A 19,087-nucleotide genomic window follows, 5' to 3' on the forward strand; every position below is an offset into this window, starting at 1 on the left:
CTAGTTCATCTTTTTCGTTCTCTTTTCCTTTTGCATTTCAGTTTTAGAAATTTCTCTGATTCTTTCCTCAGCCATGTCCAGCTCCTACTGAATCTATCAAAGCCATTTTTTATTTCTATTATAGCATTTTTGATTTTTAGTGTTTCCTTGGGTTCTTTTTTAGCTTTTGTGTCTCTGCTTGCTTTACCCTTGTGTTCCTGTGTATTGTCCATCTTTTTACATTAGCACCTTTAGCATATCAGCCGTAGTTAAATCCCCGTCTGACAATTCCAACATTTCTGCATGTCTGAGTCTGTATCTGATGTTTGGTTTGTCTCTTCAGATTTTAGTTTTTGGGGGTTTGTTGTTGTTTGCCTTTTAGCATGAGTTTTAATTTTTTGTTGGACTCTAGACATGATATATCAAGTGGAAAGAACTAAGGAACATAGGACTTCAGTGTGAATGTTTATGTTTTCTGCCAAGGAATTAGGCTGTTCACTGTTGACTATAGCTGTTGTGTCAAAGCTAAAAATTTTCTTCAGTGTCCTTTTCCTTCTCTCCCTGCTTTTTGGTTTTGTTTTGTTTTTTTGAGTGTAAATAGAAACTCTTAAATGGGGTCTCAGACTTTTAGTTATTTTGGTTCTGATCCCTGTGTTATTACACAGCAGCCTAATGATGAGTTGGTAAGTTGTGGGAAGGGGAAATTCCATAGTCCTATGATTAAGTCTCAGTCTTAGTAAGTCTTATTTCTCTTCCTTTGTATCAGTCAGGCTTTGATGATCCCTCAGGCTGGTAAAATATTTGCACTCCAGACAGGCTTTATTAAGGAGAACAGAGAGCTCAAATGGCTACTTTTGCCCTCCCTCTGCTGGAAGCAAGAGTGAGGTTCACAGTGTGAACCCGGTAGGCCTCCTAGTAGTAAAACTCAGGACAGCATGGGAACCCCAGTATGATGGGGTGCCTCAGAGTTCTTAACTCTCAAATGGCCCACCCTGAGCTACCAGAAATTTGTCAGTTATGGTGGAAGGTATTCCTGTGATACTTTCTTTGGTGCACTTCTCTTTCTGAACTTCTGCTCCCAGTAGCTTGTGAACCTTGGTACCTGCCTGTCTCTCCTCCTTTCAAGGCAGAAGTTTGCCCTGTGACCTCAGTTTTCTGAAGGATCTAAGAAGAGTTGGTTTGAAATCTGTTCAGCTTTTCCTGTTGTGATGATGGGAGTAATGACTTCCAAACTCTTTTACATATTGGACCAGAAACTAGAGTCCACATGAGTAAACAAATTCAGGGAGATTCAATACCTCAGCCAAGCTGAAAACACTAGTAAGTGGTAGTCCAGGGATTCCCACTTGGTTCTGGGTAGGCTAGAGCTTGGCATGGGGCCCAGCACGTGTTTGACAAATGAATCAATAGCTCCAAAGCCAGGCCAGAGCCCTTTCTACTATATAATACCACCATTGTCAAAAGTCAGTGATTAGGTGATGTCTAGGGTATCAGAGAATAAAGAGAATAACCAAATGAAAACTTCATCAATAAAAAAAAAAAGAACATTCTTAATGGTATTAGAGAAGGAAATAAAAAATTACTTACATAATAAGAGAAAGAATTACTATAAAGTAAGCCTAATCAGCACCAGAATACTTTGGTCAGTGTGGACAACTAACTGAAATGTAAGAGGTAAATAAACCTTGGACTACACTATTTCATTTCTATCAGTTTGGTAAGCTGCTTCTAGAAGGGTGTTCAGAATATGAAAGTGGTTTACAAGACAGATGCAAGGTTGATTTGGAAAGTGAGGCCTTTGGAGGAAGTGCCCTCTGTTTCTGGAGAAGCAGCAGCTGAGGGTCCGTTGAATAGGCCTCTAAGCACACGAAGAGCAGGCCCACCTCCGCCATTTGCAGAGCCCAAGGTCAGAGCAATGGAAGCCACGTAGTATATGATTGAAAAGTTACAAATCAAGTTAACTGTTAAATATGTTCTGTCATTCTGTCATAATAAAAATACTTTTATGGGGTGCCTGGGTGGCTCAGTGGGTTAAAGCCTCTGCCTTTGGCTCCAGTCATGATCCTAGGGTCCTGGGTTTGAGCCCCACATCGGACTCTCTGCTCAGCAGGGAGCCTGCTTCCTCCTCCTCTCTCTCTCTCTCTGTCTGCCTCTCTGCCTACTTGTGATCTCAATCTCTGTCAAATAAATACAATTTTTTAAAAAATTAAAAATTAAAAAAATACTTTTATAACAACATCAAGTACTACATATGAAATTAAGAATGAAAGTTGGCAAGATATCAAAGATAACAGAATTTACTAATTGTTCCCATGACTTGGTTATCTGTTGGTTGGGTGAGTAATAAAATAAAGACATGCAAGTTATGCATAATTATGTATTCCATATAATTTATTTTCTTGTATTTCAGCAGAATCATTAATTTATATTTTTTTAAGTTTTATTATTTTTAGAATCAAGATCTTAATTATTATATTATCAATAATGATATAAACCAGATTTTAAAAGAAAATTTAAATCTATTTAAAGCATGTACAGTTTGAATATATTTTTAGCAATTGTCAATTAAAGTAAATGTAAAAAACAAAAATTTAAACTTACTTATATATCTAAAAAATGAGTTACTTTATTCAGAATCATGTTATGTCAAAATGAGGAATAAATATAATTAATAAATATCAAAAGTTTAAACTAAGATCATTTAGATAAATTTAATATTTTCATTTACTTTTTTGAAATTTAAATTATTATATGTATTTATAAAACTGAAACTATTCACAGTCCTAGGTTTCTGAGTTCATCAAGTGCCTACATAAAAAAATCACTACCATGCTTCACACATATACCTAAATTTCATACATTCAAATTTAAGAGTAGTTTGAATTATCTACTGTTGCAAAATATTCCTGCTGTGTCAAGGGCAACTCTCGCAAATACGGTATCAATTCCTGAGTACTTCTGGAATCACAGTTTGGAATAAAAAGAAAGCAAGAGTATGGCTGTTTGGTGCCCCAGAAAAGTAATGCTCAATTATGTGAAGTTCTACTGCATTTATGCTATCCAAGAGGAAGAATTTTATTCAAATTGATTGTTTTTTTTTTTTTAATCTAAGCATCTTTGTCACTTAAATTCATTTCATCCTTGAAAGCAGTGTCTGTTACAGCATAACTGTCCTTCATGTCACTTGGGCTTAGTCACTTTCATTTCACTAACACAGAGCAACAGATGTGAGCTGCTCCCTGGGGCCTGAATAGCATTAGTCATAAAAACAGATACTTAGGGTTCAGAGCTCGGCTACGCCAGGGTAGAGAGCCAGGTCCCTGGCGGCAGACACACTCGCGTGTTCTTTGGTACCTTTATGTTTTGTGTGTTTGTAATGTACAACCCTCTCTGAAAGAGGTGGGCTCAGGGTGGAGGTCCTTCTTCCAGGGTTTTCTTAAAGTGAAAAAAGGCAAAAACTGTCCCAAATCGTCTCCATTGAGAAAAGACTCCCGTAGGAGGAGACACATACAGTTTTATCTGGTCTGACTGTTATTTGCAATATTCACTGTTGATTTAGTACTTTACTTCTTTAATTTATTTGCCTTCTTCACATGCATGAAGGGCATTTTTATCCTCAATCAGATGCTGCTTCTCTGGTTACTGAGTAAAAGAATGATTTCCCCTCTAAACGCCTGTAACATTCCTTTGAATCAGTGCTGTGGTACTTGGCACAGTATATCACCTTTCCTGTTTGATTCATTCGGTCAACAAATGTTTATTTATTTATTTTTTAAAGATTTTAATTGTTTATTTGACAAAGACACAGCAAGAGAGGGAACACAAGTATCGGGAGTGGGAGAGGGAGAGGCAGGCTTCCCACTGAGCAGGGAGCCCGATGTGGGGCTCTGTCCCAGGTCTCTGGGATCATGATCTGAGCTGAAGGCAGACGCTTAATGACTGAGTCACCCCAGGCGCCCCAACAAATGTTTATTTTTTACAAAACAAAGTACCTACTCCTATGAAGCTTATGCTGTCATGTGAGACACAAGATAAATAAATATGTAACATCGAGGAAGGGTAATTAAGAAAATAGAGGCCAGTTGAGGTGATAGAAAGTTTCAGGAATGCTGTTTTGTATATACAGGTAGTCTGGGAGGGCCCCTTTGAACAGAAATGCAATAAAAGGAGGGAATGAGCCATGGAAATAAGTGGAGAAGAGGCTGTCTGGATGGAGGCATCTGTAAGTATAAAGACAGAGAGGAAATGTGTCCAAATAAACAGAAGTGTTGCTAAAGAAGACTGAATGAGGGGAAATGTAGCGGAAGGTAAGCCACATCAGAAAGGACCCCAAAGCACAGCTATGTGGGGGCCTGATAGGTCAAGATAAAAAGTACAGATGTGTGAGTTTCTTGAAGACAGGTAAGTGCATCTAGCCTTTGCATCGCTCAGAGATTTTTAATAACCCATAGCTAGGGCAAGCTATGTGTCTGAGGAAGCTTCAGTCCTTCTGGCTTTCAGCTGATAAAAATTAACTGCCAATTTTGTCTTATTTGAAGATATGGTGGGAAACTTGAAGTGTAGTTAAGTATCTGTCTAGAAATTTAATATGATATAAATTATAATGAAATAATAATAGAAAGACAAAGTCAATAAGATCTCTGTGGTAATCTTTGATCTTTTTTCTTCCCAGGATTTCCAAACTGTATTACCATCATTTGATCTCTTCTCAAAGTATGGAAAATTATATTCAAAAGCTGGGCAAATTATCTAAAGGTACGCATTTTTGATAAGAAGGACTTCAAAAAGTATGTTAAAAAATTTTAAAAAATCAAGATTGACTTTAATTCTCAAGCATTTTTAAAACCATGATATAATGTTTATATATCATATGACTCCATTTTCCACTCTAATTTAACGGTTTTTAACATTCAAAAATGACAGATTTTATTTTTCAAAGATTTTCTCCAAAGAAAACTCAAAATATATTAATAAAATTGACAAAAATCTGAAGTAGCCTTTTTCTTTAAGTTAATTAATACAATAAAATTGTTTTACACAACTCAGTGAAAAAATATTGGTAGTGTCCAAAAGCTAAAATAGTTTAAAATACTATTTCAGTATGTGTGTTATTTGAAGTATGAGTTGTCTTTAGGGGATTCCAAATACAGAGTGTCTAGGATCTCTGATTATCAGAGTTAACAGTAGAGAGAAGAACAGAGATACCCACATACACGAAAGATCACAGAAGGAGCTCTCAGTGAAAACTGTTTAATTGTTGAGGAGTCATGGAATAGGAAGTGATTAGAATCAAAGTAAGACTAATTAGGTGCTCTGGCACTTTCAGCCTAATGTAAAGGAGGTGTTCGATGAAGACAGCCAAGATCCCTGTAGCTGAAGGAAAAGAGGCAGGAATGCGAAATCCCACTGGAAGGAATTCGCAGGTGCCGGCACGGAGAAGCGAGGGGAAAGCGCTGCCAGGAGAGCATTGGAAGGTGCACAGAGTAGATTCAAGCAGCTTATGTTTGTTCTGTAGATTTAGTGTTGTATCTCTCCCCACCCCACCCCCCCGCTTCAACTTTGGAGGCTTCAACTCAAAAATTAGTGTGTTTAATGTAGATAGTATCTACCTCTTAACTACTCCAAAGGTATATAGGAAGGGAAATATGAAATATTCTGAGCTAACAGAAAAACATAGTGCCAAGCAGAATTGTGGTTTCAAAGGTGTATAAAGTACCATTGCATATGGGAACATTTATCTAGTATTTGAGATTCACAGTATGTCGTAGTGGAAATAAAATTTTTCATATTTGTGTATGACTTCAGATGTTAGTTCAGAAATATAGCCTGAAAGAAATCAGAGAGGGAGATAAACCATGAGAGACTCTGGACTCCGGAAAGCACACTGAGGGTTATAGAGGGGAGGCGGGTGAGGGGGGAAAGGGTAACCTGGTGATGGGTGTTAATGGGGCATGTTTTGTGATGAGCTCTGGGTGTTATATGCAACTGATCGATCATTGAACACTGCATCAGAAACTAATGATTAGTATATGTTGGCTAACTGAACATAATAAAAAGAAAAGATACAGTCTGTTTATAACGGGGAAAGGTTGAGAACAATATGAATACTCAGTATATGGTAAGTTAAATAAGACAAATACAAAACTGTGAAGACATTAAAAATGTTAACAAAGATCTTTACCTATTAATTTGAAAAATGCCTGTATTTCTAAGAAAAGAAGGCTGAATTCAAAAGGTTGTGTAGTACGACTCCTTTAAAAAAGGGGTGCGTGAGTGTGGGTGTGTGTGTATACACATACATATATAATGTGTATATATGTATAAAAACACACTTGAATGTGCTTACTTGTATATTATATGTATATGTATACATTCTTATAGGGCAAAATGTTAATGATAGTTATCTTTAGCTAGTGAGATTATGATTGCCTTTCCTTTTTGGGTGATACTTCTTTGTAGTATCATTTTGTAAAATTTGTATCTAATCAGACAAAAACAAAGTGTTAAAACAAAATACTCCAATAGGGACTACTTGCTCTTGTCTACCAATTACAAAAACATCTTGACTTTATTCTATTCAATCATAATAATTTAGAGACAATTATCTTCTTTTTCTGAAGACAAAAGAATTACTTGCTAAATTATTTATAAAGAAGAAGGGATGAGTAACAAATGTTTCACATTACTTTTAATTAAAAAGAGTGCACAATGCACAGATATGTGACAGAAATATGTGATAGAAATTTTAAAAAATGTTTGCTAACGCTTCTCTTGGATTTTTAACTATTTTGTAAATTGAAAATATTATCAAAATGTCGTCTCCCCTTCTTGGAAAGGAAATTAATGTCTACTGTTTAATTTTGGTAAGTGAAGGGTAGCAGCCTTAGCTGAGGCTCTCCTATTAAGATTTAATTTCACCAAATACAACAAAGTGCTTCTGTTCTTTGTAAAGAAGGCCAAGACGGTGACACTCACACCAAAGTGTTGAATAAAGATGCCATAGTAATTTTTAGAGCTATCTATTTGATTGCTTCAGCTTCAAGGTAGTTCATCACTTCACTATAATTCACCCAACATTGCCTCTTACACCCACACTACGTTTTCCCATCAGTCCGATTAGAATAGTGATGCCTTTACCAGATTAATCTTTCTTTCCATAGCGTGCCTGTGTTTAGGATAAACAGAGCCTACACTGCCCATTTTGATTAATACACTAAGATTTCCGCCACTGAAATTGCTGAGAGTGAATTAGATTTTAAACACACACATATTTTAAAATCTCTTCTCTGCCTAGAATATGACTCTTAGTTTCTTTAATTTTTCTTTGTAACTAATGGGTCATTTTTGTAACCTTTGATAGTTTCTTAAAGGTGGCTTGGTTGAAATCAGATTGTACTGTGTTGCATCGAGGGCGTGAATTGCTTTGCTGTCTTTTTAGCTACATTCATCTTTCCAGGCAGAAGAGTCTCTTTAAGGATTTGAGTGAAGAAAACTTAGCAAAGTGAGGTGAATCACTGGTTAATCTGGCATTGATGTGAGCTTTCTTGCATTACGTGTTCCTTAAGTTTTTCACATTCTTCTTTGTGATGGGCCTTGGTCCAGGCTATCTTTCTGCTAAAATGTGGTTCAACTTTGAGACCAGATGAATTAAGTTTTAATTAAATTATGCATGAAAACCAATGCACTACCCCCCACCTTTTCACAGGAATTTGGCATATAAATGACTCAAATAGCTGAGAAAAAATTAAAATGAAAAATAGGTTTGGTTAGCACCTGAATTAGGGAACAGGTGAAATTCTATTACCTTTTTCCAGAAGAAATGAGGTCTTAGCAACTGTGTAAGGAAAAAGAAGCTATATGAAGAGAAAGTAATAACCGGGCATGTAATGTGTGTGTGTGTGTGTGTGTGTGTGTGTGTGTGTGTGTGTGTGTGTGTCTGCCTGTTGGGAGGGGGGAGTTTTTTAATTCGACAAGAGAAATGATTAAATATTGTCACTCAGTTTGACACTACGTGAATTTATAACCCTTTCCAATTTAGTCCTAATGAATTAGCAAAGAAGAAGAAGAAGAAGAAGAAGAAGAAGAAGAAGAAGAAGAAGAAGAAGAAGAAGAAGAAGAAGAAGAAGAAGAAGAAGAAGAAGAAGAAGAAGAAGAAGAAGAAGAAGAAGAGGAGGAGGAAGAAGAAGAAAGAAACAAACAAAACCTAAGATTTCTTTAGTATCTTCTTCTTGACTCTGTGGTCCTTTGAATAAAAATGATACAACAACCCACTTGCTGATAGGAAGACATTCTGCTGTGTTTCTCCATAACTGAGGCACGTGGGCTGAGCGTCCCATGTGTCTAATGGCACACACCATCAGCTTTGGTTACCAGTACCTGCAGCAGTGTAGAATGAGGTTAGAGAATAGGATAATTCCAGCAGACAAGAGTCAAATCACAGCACAGCCTCTCAGACTTTCCACTGAGCTAGCTCTCAGGGAAGAAGACTTAAATAGAGAATTTGAGAACTCATCTTACTGGGTTCTTTTTCTTCTTTTTTTTTTTTCCCCCCTTAAAATTTATTTATTTATTTATTTGACAGAGCAATCACAAGTAGGCAGAAAGGGAGGCAGTTAACATTGATTTAGAGCCAAATTTGGTGGTCCACCAGGGTGGCTCAGTCAGTTAAGACTCTGCCTTCAGTGCAGTTCATGATCTCAGAGTCCTGAGATGGAGCCCCAGTGGGCACCCTGCTCAATGGGGAGCCTCCCTCCTTCTCTCTCTTCCTCTGCCCCTCCCCACCTCAATTATAATTGAGGAAAGCAATCTGTTTAATCTGTAAAACTACTTTGCTGCATCAACTTACATAAAATCTTCTTTGTTCCTAATAAGAGCCACTCAAGAAAGTTAGACATAATGTCTGACCAAAACTAAGTGATAATTTGATTCCCATCTATTTTTACCAAACTAAATTCTGAATGAATATTGACCCCCATTAAAAACATAAAGAACACTGTGGGTGTTTAAAGGAATATGCCTTGAGAACATTCAGAGTTGGATCACCAGTTCTTCTGAAATCAAAATACTCATCAACTTTGTTATAGTTAATCAGGTAACGTCTCCCCTCCACCAAACTATCTCTAATTTCTTTGAGGTCAAATAACTGTCTCTCATGATGAATGTCCTGTATCCAACATCTAGCAGAGCACCTGGCACAAAGTAAAATATCTGTTGTATAAATGTTGTTAAGGAAGTTCCAAAAACCTTTCAAGGAATAGAAGCTATAAAATAGCAAATACTTTCCTAAAATAATGCCTATAATGGCACCACTGCTCATTTGAATGCATACTTTGTGGAATGTTATTTCTAACTGGTCTCATTTATGATAGTTACGTTGTATATGATTTTGGATACACACTTGGATATACAGGAAGTTGGTTGATCCTGAAGTCAGGTTATGATTGCTGCTTGGGTAAAGTGTTCCCTCTAGGAAATAATCTTTCATATCTGTAAATTAGTAATTTTCCTTAATTATCCTTATTTATATAATATACTATTGTGGTAAATTCAAGTTTGCATTCTTTTCTTTTTTAGTTGTTTTTTTTTTTTAAGACTTTATTTATTCATTTGAGAGAGAGAGACAGAGAGAGCACAAGCAGAGGGAGAGGGAGAAGCAGACTCCCTGCTGAGCTGGGAGCCCGATGTGGGGCTAGATCCCAGGACCTGGAGATCATGACCTGAGCCAAAGGCAGATGCTTAACTCTCTGAGCCACCCAGGTGCCCCAAGACTGTGTTCTTATTTTAGGGAAATCCAGTATCTTTCTTACTGATTTTATCCCCTTTTTATTCTGGTCCCCTAGATTTATAACCTACCTCTCACATCCACACAGTGTCCATTTATGGGCTTATTTTACCTTCAATCACACTTTTCCCCCCTTCAGCTTTTAACTTTGCCCTAATGTTCTCTTCCATTTTACTTTCCCCCCCCCCTGTAAAATGGCTCAAAACCCTTTATAAACAAAGTGGGATATTAATAAAATCACAAAATTGTATGTGGAACTTGTCTAAGATCATAGTGATGACTAAAAGCAGAATTGCTGAACTAGCAGAGCACACTTGATCCAAGTTCCAGATTATAAAAACCATTACATAGTGGCATCTGCCTTGCTCAGTCATAAGAGCATGTGATCCTTAACCTCCACGTGGTGAGTTCAAGCCCTACAGTGAATGCGGAGAATAGTTACATAATATTTTTTAAAATGACATAAAACATCAGAATAAAATTTTGTTGAAAAGTAAGTGAGTGAGTGAGTGAACATAGTTTGGTGGGTTGGTCTGTATTCCATGGGTTAAATTCTAGTCTTTAAGCTTATCTAAAACCGCAGCTCAGCCATCTTTTGTGTTACATCTTTAATGATAAACTTCCTAAGTCTTCTATAGTAACTCTTCCTAACTCTTCACTTACCACTGCCAGTGAAGGATTCTAACTGAGAGAAATGGCATTAATTTGGACTGAAAATGTAACTGATTATTTGTTGTATCTTACAAAAAGCACACAGTGCCCAAAACTCTTATCTGCTCTCCCATTTTGTAAATCTAAACTGTGAGAATAGAATGAAATCTCAGCTTGGTCTGTGGCTTGTGCTTGGGTTACTCCTTCTGAAGCTCAGTGTCCCCAGCAGGGTCCCTCACAAGGGCATAGAAGGGTGTTGCTAAGTACTCTTTCATGTCGAAACACTTAAACTCATTGAGGAGGACATCACTTTGCTGCTGGTACTAGCAAATACAGTCACTTATCAGTACACTGAGTTTATTGTTCTCACACTCATATTTATGATTGTGAAATTGCATCTCATTAGCACACTGTGGTGTTAAGCAATCCTTGCCACAAAGTGTGGCATCTGTACATGAAGGAATCCTGATATTAAGAAATGATGAAACTATGCATACTAGTTGGAATAAATCATTGAAGCAAATAGAAGGGAAAACATCCAGTGTGTGTTTAATGTTAAGTTGAGAAATTAATTTGCAGCCTTACAGGGAGATTGTAAGACCCTACAAACCATAAATGAAACCCAAGCTCCTATAATGAAACCTAATAATGATTATTTGTTAGGCTTACATTATTCTGTAGTTAACCTATTTTTCAGCTCAGAAGTAGTCTGTGCTACTTAATCTTTTGTATTTAATTCCAAACTACAACTACCTAACAAAAATTAGTTTTCACACCCATCAATGTGAAAATAATCCAATTGAATGAAAGTTAGGTAAAAAAAAAAAAAAATCTTAGGTACTTTATTACAAGTCCTGCTAGTACAGAAAATTTTTGGTATACGAAGACAAAATTGCTACCCTCAACAAGTTACATTCAGTTGACATGACAAGTCTGAGGAGTAACTAAAAATGAAACATGGTTATTTAGTATAAGATACATTTTAATTTGTGGCATGCTTAAAGTGTGAGAAGATTGGATTAAAGTGGAATGGGAATAGTAATGGGAATAGTTAAGAACAATTTCTTGAAGGATACAAGAGTTGAGCCATATAGTAGTAAGGATTTTCGGTGGTTATAATGTGTCGATGTAGGTTCGTCAATTATAACCAATGTGTCACACCCGTGGGGGATGCTGATAATGGAGGAGGCTGTGCCTGTGTGAGGGAAAGGGGTGTAGGGGAAACTTAAGTACTTTCCTCTCAGTTTTGCTGTGAACCTAAAACTACTCTTGAAAACAAGGAGTTTTAAAAATGGCAATACCAAAATGTCAAGTAACTCTACCTCTCATCCAGTATCTTGGTATGAATGTAAGTTTGTGGACTAGCTTTATTAAACTGTTCATATATAGCCATTAGAACTTGACATATGCATATTCTGTGACCCAGCCCTTCCTCTCCTAGATGTATATCTAAAAGAAATGTGCACATATGTTCACCAACAAAAATATACAAAATATTTATAGCCCTCTTTTCCATAGCCCTTAAGGAGAAACATCCCAAATTCCCATCTGCTGATGACTGGATAAACAAAATGTGGTCCATCCGTACAATGGGATATTATTGGCAATGAAACAGAATAATGTACTGATATGTGCCACAACATGGATAAGCCTCAGAAACATTTTGCTTAGGTGAAATAAGCCAGTCACAAGAGACCACTTATTGTGTGGTTCTGGTTATATGAAAGGTCCAGAATGGGCAGACATACAGAGATGGAGAGTGGGGGATTAGTGGTTGTCTAGTGGTGGGGGTAGAGAGCAACTGCTAATGTTTGTGAGTTTCTTTTTGGAGTGATAGAATGTTCTAAAGTCAGATTATGGTGATGGTTGAGCAGCTCTATGAATATGCCTACACCATTAAATTGTACATTTTAAAGGGTTGAATTTTATGGCACGTTAATTATAGCCCAATGAACTGTTTTTTAAAAAAATACATTGAGATACTTGTACATACTCATGATAATAGGTAACATTTTAAAAGAATGGCAACAAGATATGGCATTCCTGTAACTCTCATCCAGTAAATTGGTAGAAATATAAATTGTTATAATGTGTTGGAAAGCCTTTTTGGCTATAGACACAAAAACTGAACATGTGTATGTCCCGTGACCCAGTTATCCTCTCCTAAGAGCTGTGTGTATATGCCCATTAAAAGAAAGATACAAGAATATTAATGGAAGAACCATCTGTAACAACCACCAGAAGTTGGAAAAAAACCAAATGGCCACCAGTATTAGAAATGATAATAAATTGCACTATAATCAATTTGTGGCATATAGAATACAACAACAAAAGTTAACTCCTTCTCCTCCTCCTCTCAGTAACAAACAAGAGCCTCATAAAAGTAATGTTGAGTAAAGGCCATCAGACGTGCAACATACATTCAGATATATTAACGCATTCATTTCAAGTGGAAAAAATAGACTTAATTTCTGGTGGGGCTGAGGCCATAGTGACAGAGGGAACTCAAGGGGCCTCCTGTGAGCATAGGTGCTGGTCATGTTCTGCTTCTTGTTTTAGATTATAGTTGCACAGTCTTATTTGTGAGAATTCAGTGAGCTGTATTTTTTATGAGCTGTGCACATCACTGTACGCATGTTTGACTTTATTTATAGTTAGTCCTGTAAGGGCATGAGGGGACGTAGGGCAAGCAAAAACCCAAACCCTGGAGGGCACCCATTCTCTCTGAGGATGACGGCCACTTCTCAGGTCCACCTGGTTTTGCTTAAGAGAAGGCAGGCCTAGTGACTTCAAACTACGTGCTTTTGAGAGAAGCTGGAACTGCTTACATAAAATTCTCCATTTTTAAGTGTTGGCAAAGATTTTAATTACAAAAATATTGTGCAAACCATGTGGAGCGCAGCCGGGGCTGGATTTTGCCCTTGGTTGGTAGTTTTGGCAACTGATGTGGCTCATTCAGGTGGTTCTGTCGCTTACTATGTGCCTGGTCCCAGCAGCATTTCGTAACCTCCCTAAGCCTCGATTTTTCTCATCTATAAGAGTTAGAATAATAATACTTTCCTCTCAGGGTTGTTAAGAGGATTGACTGCATGTGAACAACACTGAGGACTGTGCCTCTAATTCAGCAGGCTCTCAACAAATGATCATTGTTATTGTTTTTATTGCCAGAGTGCTCTCAGGATAACTGGAAAGAAAAAGGGGTGACAGCTTGAAACAAAGCCACACAGCCCCAGCTTTCTGCACCTATATTTTCTTGTCATCCCTGTCTTCTTCCTCGCTCACTAACTGCCTTCCTTTCTTTTTTTTTTTCCGAGTTATAATAATATAGATTGTTTAAAATTAAATTTATTTATTTTCAGCATAACAGTTTTCATTAATTTTTCACCACACCCAGTGCTCCATGCAATCCGTGCCCTCTCTAATACCCACCACCTGGTACCCCAACCTCCCACCCCCCCCACCACTTCAAACCCCTCAGATTGTTATTTTTTTAAAGATTTTTTAAAGTAATCTCCACACCCAATGTAGGGCTCAAACTCACAACCCCAAGATCAAGAGTCACATGGTCTCCCAACTGAGCCCACCAGGTGCCCCTCTTTATTTTTTACTTATTTTTTTAATTAAATTTATTTATTTTCAGCATAACAGTATTCATTATTTTTTCACCACACCCAGTGCTCCATGCAATCCATGCCCTCTACAATACCCACCACCTGGTACCCCAACCTCCCACCCCCCCACTACTTCAAACCCCTCAGATTGTTTTTCAGAGTCCATAGTCTCTCATGATTCACCTCCCCTTCCAATTTCCCCCAACTCCCTTCTCCTCTCTAACTCCCCATGTCCTCCATGCTATTTGTTATGCTCCACAAATAAGTGAAATCATATGATAATTGACTCTCTCTGCTTGACTTATTTCACTCAGCATAATCTCTTCCAGTCCTGTCCATATTGCTACAAAAGTTGGGTATTCGTCCTTTCTGATGGAGGCATAATACTCCATTGTTAAAATGTCTATACTGCCTAGAGCAATCTATACTTTTAATGCCATTTCGATCAAAATTCCACCAGTATTCTTCAAAGAGCTGGAGCAAATAATCCAGAAATTTGTATGGAATCAGAAGAGACCCCGAATCACTAAGGAAATGTTGAAAAACAAAAATAAAACTGGGAGCATCACGTTACCTGATTTCAAGCTTTATTACAAAGCTGTGGTCACCAAGACAGCATGGTACTGGTATAAAAACAGACACATAGACCAGTGGAACAGAGTAGAGAGCCCAGATATGGACCCTCAACTCTATGGTCAATTAATCTTTTACAAAACAGGAAAAAATATACAGTGGAAAAAAGACAGTCTCTTCAATAAATGGTGCTGGGAAAACTGGACAGCTATATGTAGAAGAATGAAACTCGACCATTCTCTTACATTGCACACAAAGATAAACTCAAAATGGATAAAAGACCTCAACGTGAGACAGGAATCCATCAGAATCCTAGAGGAGAACATAGGCAGTAATCTCTTCGATATCAGCCACAGCAACTTCTTTCAAGATATGTCTCCAAAGGCAAAGGAAACAAAAGCGAAAATAAACTTTTGGGACTTCATCAAGATCAAAAGCTTCTGCACAGCAAAGGAAACAGTCAACAAAACAAAGAGGCAACCCACAGAATGGGAGAAGATATTTGCAAATGACAGTACAGACAAAAGGTTGATATCCAGGATCTATAATGAATTCCTCAAACTCAACACACACAAAACAGGCAATCATATTAAAAAAATGGGCAGAAGATATGAACAGAGACTTCTCCGATGAAGACATACAAATGGCTATCAGACACATGAAAAAATGTTCATCATCACTAACCATCAGGGAGATTCAAATTTAAACCACATTGAGATATCACCTTACACCGGTTAGAATGGCCAAAATTAACAAGACAGGAAACAACATGTGTTGGAGAGGATGTGGAGAAAGGTGAACCCTCTTACACTGTTGGTGGGAATGCAGGTTGGTGCAGCCACTTTGGAGAACAGTGTGGAGATTCCTCAAGAAATTAAAAATAGAACTTCTCTATGACCCTGAAATTGCACTCCTGGGTATTTACTCCAAAGATACAGATGTAGTGAAAAGAAGGGCCATCTGTACCCCAATGTTTATAGCAGCAATGGCCACAGTCGCCCAACTATGGAAAGAACCAAGATGCCTTCCTCTCTTAAATCTCCCCTTGCTCTAGTCCCACTAAAGGCCATTGTAGCCCCCACCCCCCGTTTAGAATGAAAATGGGAGGAAGGCAGCTGGATGATGAATTTGTTTCCCCACATTGAGTCTCCCAACTCAGGTTTTCCCATAGAAAACCTGATATGTGGTAATTTATTTCTAAAATTTTATGCCTGTTCTAGAAAAAGTAGGATATGATTTGGATAGGTTTTTCTGGACTGCCCTGGACACTTAACCATGATAAATAATAAATATAACATTATTTTCAGAGATATATGCATTCACAATTTCAATCTGCTCAAAAAAGAAAATTCGGTACATATTTCTTTTTTTTAAGTTTTATTTATTTATTAGAGAGGGAGAGAGAAAGGAGAGAGAGAGAGAGAGTGGGCACAAGCCGGAGGAGTGATAGGAGAAGGAGAGGGAGAAGCAGACTCCCCACTGAGCAGGGACCCCATGCAGGGCTTGATCCCAGGACCCTGGGATCATGACCTGAGCCAAAGACAGATGCTTAATTCACTGAGCCACCCTGGATGCCCCTGGTACATACCTGTTTCTTGACATGAAGCTTCCAATATTAAGACTCTTAGATTTCATACATGCACAAAATGGTAAGGGTAATTTCATAATGAAAAAAACCCATAGATAATTAAATTTTTATTTTAGCTTTTGTAAGTTGAATTTTATAAACACAAGTAACAAGAATATTTTATATTCCAAAATCCCTGATCCTATATTTTTTTATAACATTCTATTGCAGAAGTGGGCAAAATAAAAGACAAATCTTGGCAGAGAGATACAGACCTTAAGGGTATATCAGAAAGTGAATAACAATCACCCATATAATCAAGAGTTTGCTCTACTAAATTTTGACCATCTACAGTTGATTTTAGGCATTCAGCAAGCATTTGGATGCACTTATACATCTGGCCTTTTTACTTTGAAAAATCAGTGAATTCAATAATTAAACACTATTTGCATGGTTTGGTTCATAATTATTCTAATTAATATTTCCAAAGCCATATGAGGTTAGGATTTATCATAACCCATATTCAGATGAAAAAAATTATGACAGGGTAAGTGACTAAACTGATCCCGTAAAGAGCAAAATTGGGACTGAACTCAGGTGTAGTATGACTCTTCAATTCAGGTGATTAGTTGTTGCATTAGAACGATGAGCCAGTGAGAGTTGTTAACAGGCCTCCAAAGGCCATGTCTTTGTCTCCTTGGCAGGAAACAGCATTCTGGAAATCAAGAGTATATCAATTTACTCCTTCCTTTTAGTGAATAGTTCCATTCTTTGGCTCAGATCAGGGTGGTGATGCTTATTTCTTCCCCTGTATAAGGTCCAGCAAAGTCAGCCCATTTCCTCGTGCTATTGTTATGAAGGAAGAAAGTGATTTTTTATTATTATAGTGAATTATTTCATTCTAGTAAGGCAGAGCAAAAGAAAGATACCAAGAAAGGGAACATGAAATCCCATTCAGGGATAAAGAAAACAATTATTTCAGATAGTATGTAATTGTGTATAAGTAAATGTGTGTGGAATAAAAAGGTAGAATATAATTAAAATATTTGAAATATCTCAGCAAAAATGACACACAGAGATTCTGTGTTTCCACATCTTTTCTCCACCCCCGCCCCCACCAGCCACTGGCTTATTATACCAGAATACCCCCCGCCTTTAAAGAAAAATAAGTGGAAATAAAGAAAGTCACCCAGCATCAGGAAGAGAAAAAAGTGAAAATAACATACTGGGAACAGAAACTGCAGTCTAACTAGTGCCTCTCCGCCTTCATTACCATCCTTCCAAATAAATCTCCCTGCTCCTCTTGAGCTGGCAAATAAAAAAATCAACCCACAAGATATATGTGTGCGCTTCTCCTGATGAGCTTCCCCATCCATCTACGGTACGTCCCACATGCCAGTTTGAAGACGGGCTAGAGGGAGAATTAAAGACTCCAGAAAGTCCACAGCATAATCAAGAAGGCTTTTTTCTTCTGACTACACAGCTTTCATCTCTGTCTTCTGTGATTTTCTCCCCATCTCCTTCACTCTGTGGCAAAGATGCTGATCACTGATGGGACAATAACGAATCCTATACCTAACCTTCCCAGGCAACCAGTTGATTTCCAATGTATGGCACAAATGCCTTTGATAAGTTGCATTCTGGCAAGGACTGAGAGTTCAGGTATATCCGCACTCCCACAGTAGAATCCTGAATGCTGAGGTTTTAAAAGACGATGTCCAATTTCAGATGCATTTTTTAATGTCAAATACAAAATAGCTTTTGAAGTGCTATGGCAAGATACAGACACTGCTTCCTATTGGGATGGAATTCAGTGGAAATACTAAATATTTGATCTGAGATAGTTGGATGTCTTCCTTTGTTTGTTTTTATCTCTATACAAGTAGCCCCCCTCTGAAAGGTAATGTTTTTCATTATTTGAGGCTTGATGGCACATGGTAAAATCCCTAAGAAATCATTTATTCTAATTCCCCACACTTGCTGGGATCCTTCCTATAATATCCATGCTCATGCCTTGAGCACTTCTCATCTTGGGTTGACTCTTCCTCTCAAGAGCATAAGTTCCTTTTTGGACTTTTCTAATTATTTAAAATTTCTTTGTTACGTGGGGTTTGTGATTTCACTTAGACTAATTTGGTACTTTAGAAAAAGTTGACTCTGTTTTTCATATAGCTGTCCTTCAAGCATTTGAGGAAAATACCAGGGTTCAGCTGGGATTTCTTTTTTCTGTGTTAAACACCGCTAGGTTCCAGAACTTCATCCTCTAGTTGTTTCTACTACTACCTCTTCAGGGCAGACAGTGCTAATCCCAATCCTCATTTCTACTGACCTGGGCCCAAGAGCCTTTTCCACATAGCTCTCCAGGCAGCCATTATTCCATCTGAAGTAGAATATAAGTCGAAACCTATTTACTATCCTTGGTGTTTGGGTTTCAATATGATAAAAGTTCAGTGAAGATGGAAATGGGAAATGGATTAAAGCTCTTTAATAATTTGAACATGCTGTAGTCTGGGTACTGATCCAAGGTTGATGTCAGTGCTTCCTTTACTTCAAACTGAATTAGGGAATTATATAGGATGTCAACTGTGCCCTTGATAGTGCAGCTTCCATTAAAAAGAACTGTTTTCTGAACAGACCACAGGGGTCAAAATACCCATATTTGGCAAGATTCTCAGTGCTAAGTTATTAAAAGAACAAGACAATGGAACTGAGTGATACCTGTAAACATTATGTCAGAACTTCGGTTTGGCTTAGTTTAAGAAATTATTAATTAGCTTTTATCCATGGTTATTCAAGTTCATAGATTTCAAAGCTGTGTCAAATACCTAGAATCTAGAATATCCTTGTCTGGTAGCTTGCGTACCTTAAGTTCCTGGCAGGTTTCATTTAGGAGTCCTACTTCTCTATAAAGTACTTACAGAAGAT

General features: G+C 37.5%; 1 protein-coding gene across 1 annotated transcript in view; it reads left to right on the forward strand.

Annotated features, from left to right (window-relative positions):
- Window positions 1–4,734, forward strand: part of SPATA17 (spermatogenesis associated 17) — a 178,313-nt gene extending 173,579 nt beyond the window's left edge. The window contains exon 10 of the mRNA XM_004751466.3: window positions 4,652–4,734. Within this exon, the coding sequence (XP_004751523.1) occupies window positions 4,652–4,732 (81 nt within the window). The 3' untranslated portion in view covers window positions 4,733–4,734. The remainder of the gene's footprint in view (window positions 1–4,651) is intronic.
- Window positions 4,735–19,087: the final 14,353 nt, after the last annotated feature.

This window comes from Mustela putorius, unplaced genomic scaffold, assembly GCF_011764305.1.
Source record: "Mustela putorius furo isolate JIRA1106 unplaced genomic scaffold, ASM1176430v1.1 tig00000508_pilon_pilon_pilon, whole genome shotgun sequence".
In the NCBI taxonomy this organism is placed as follows: Eukaryota; Metazoa; Chordata; class Mammalia; order Carnivora; family Mustelidae; genus Mustela; species Mustela putorius.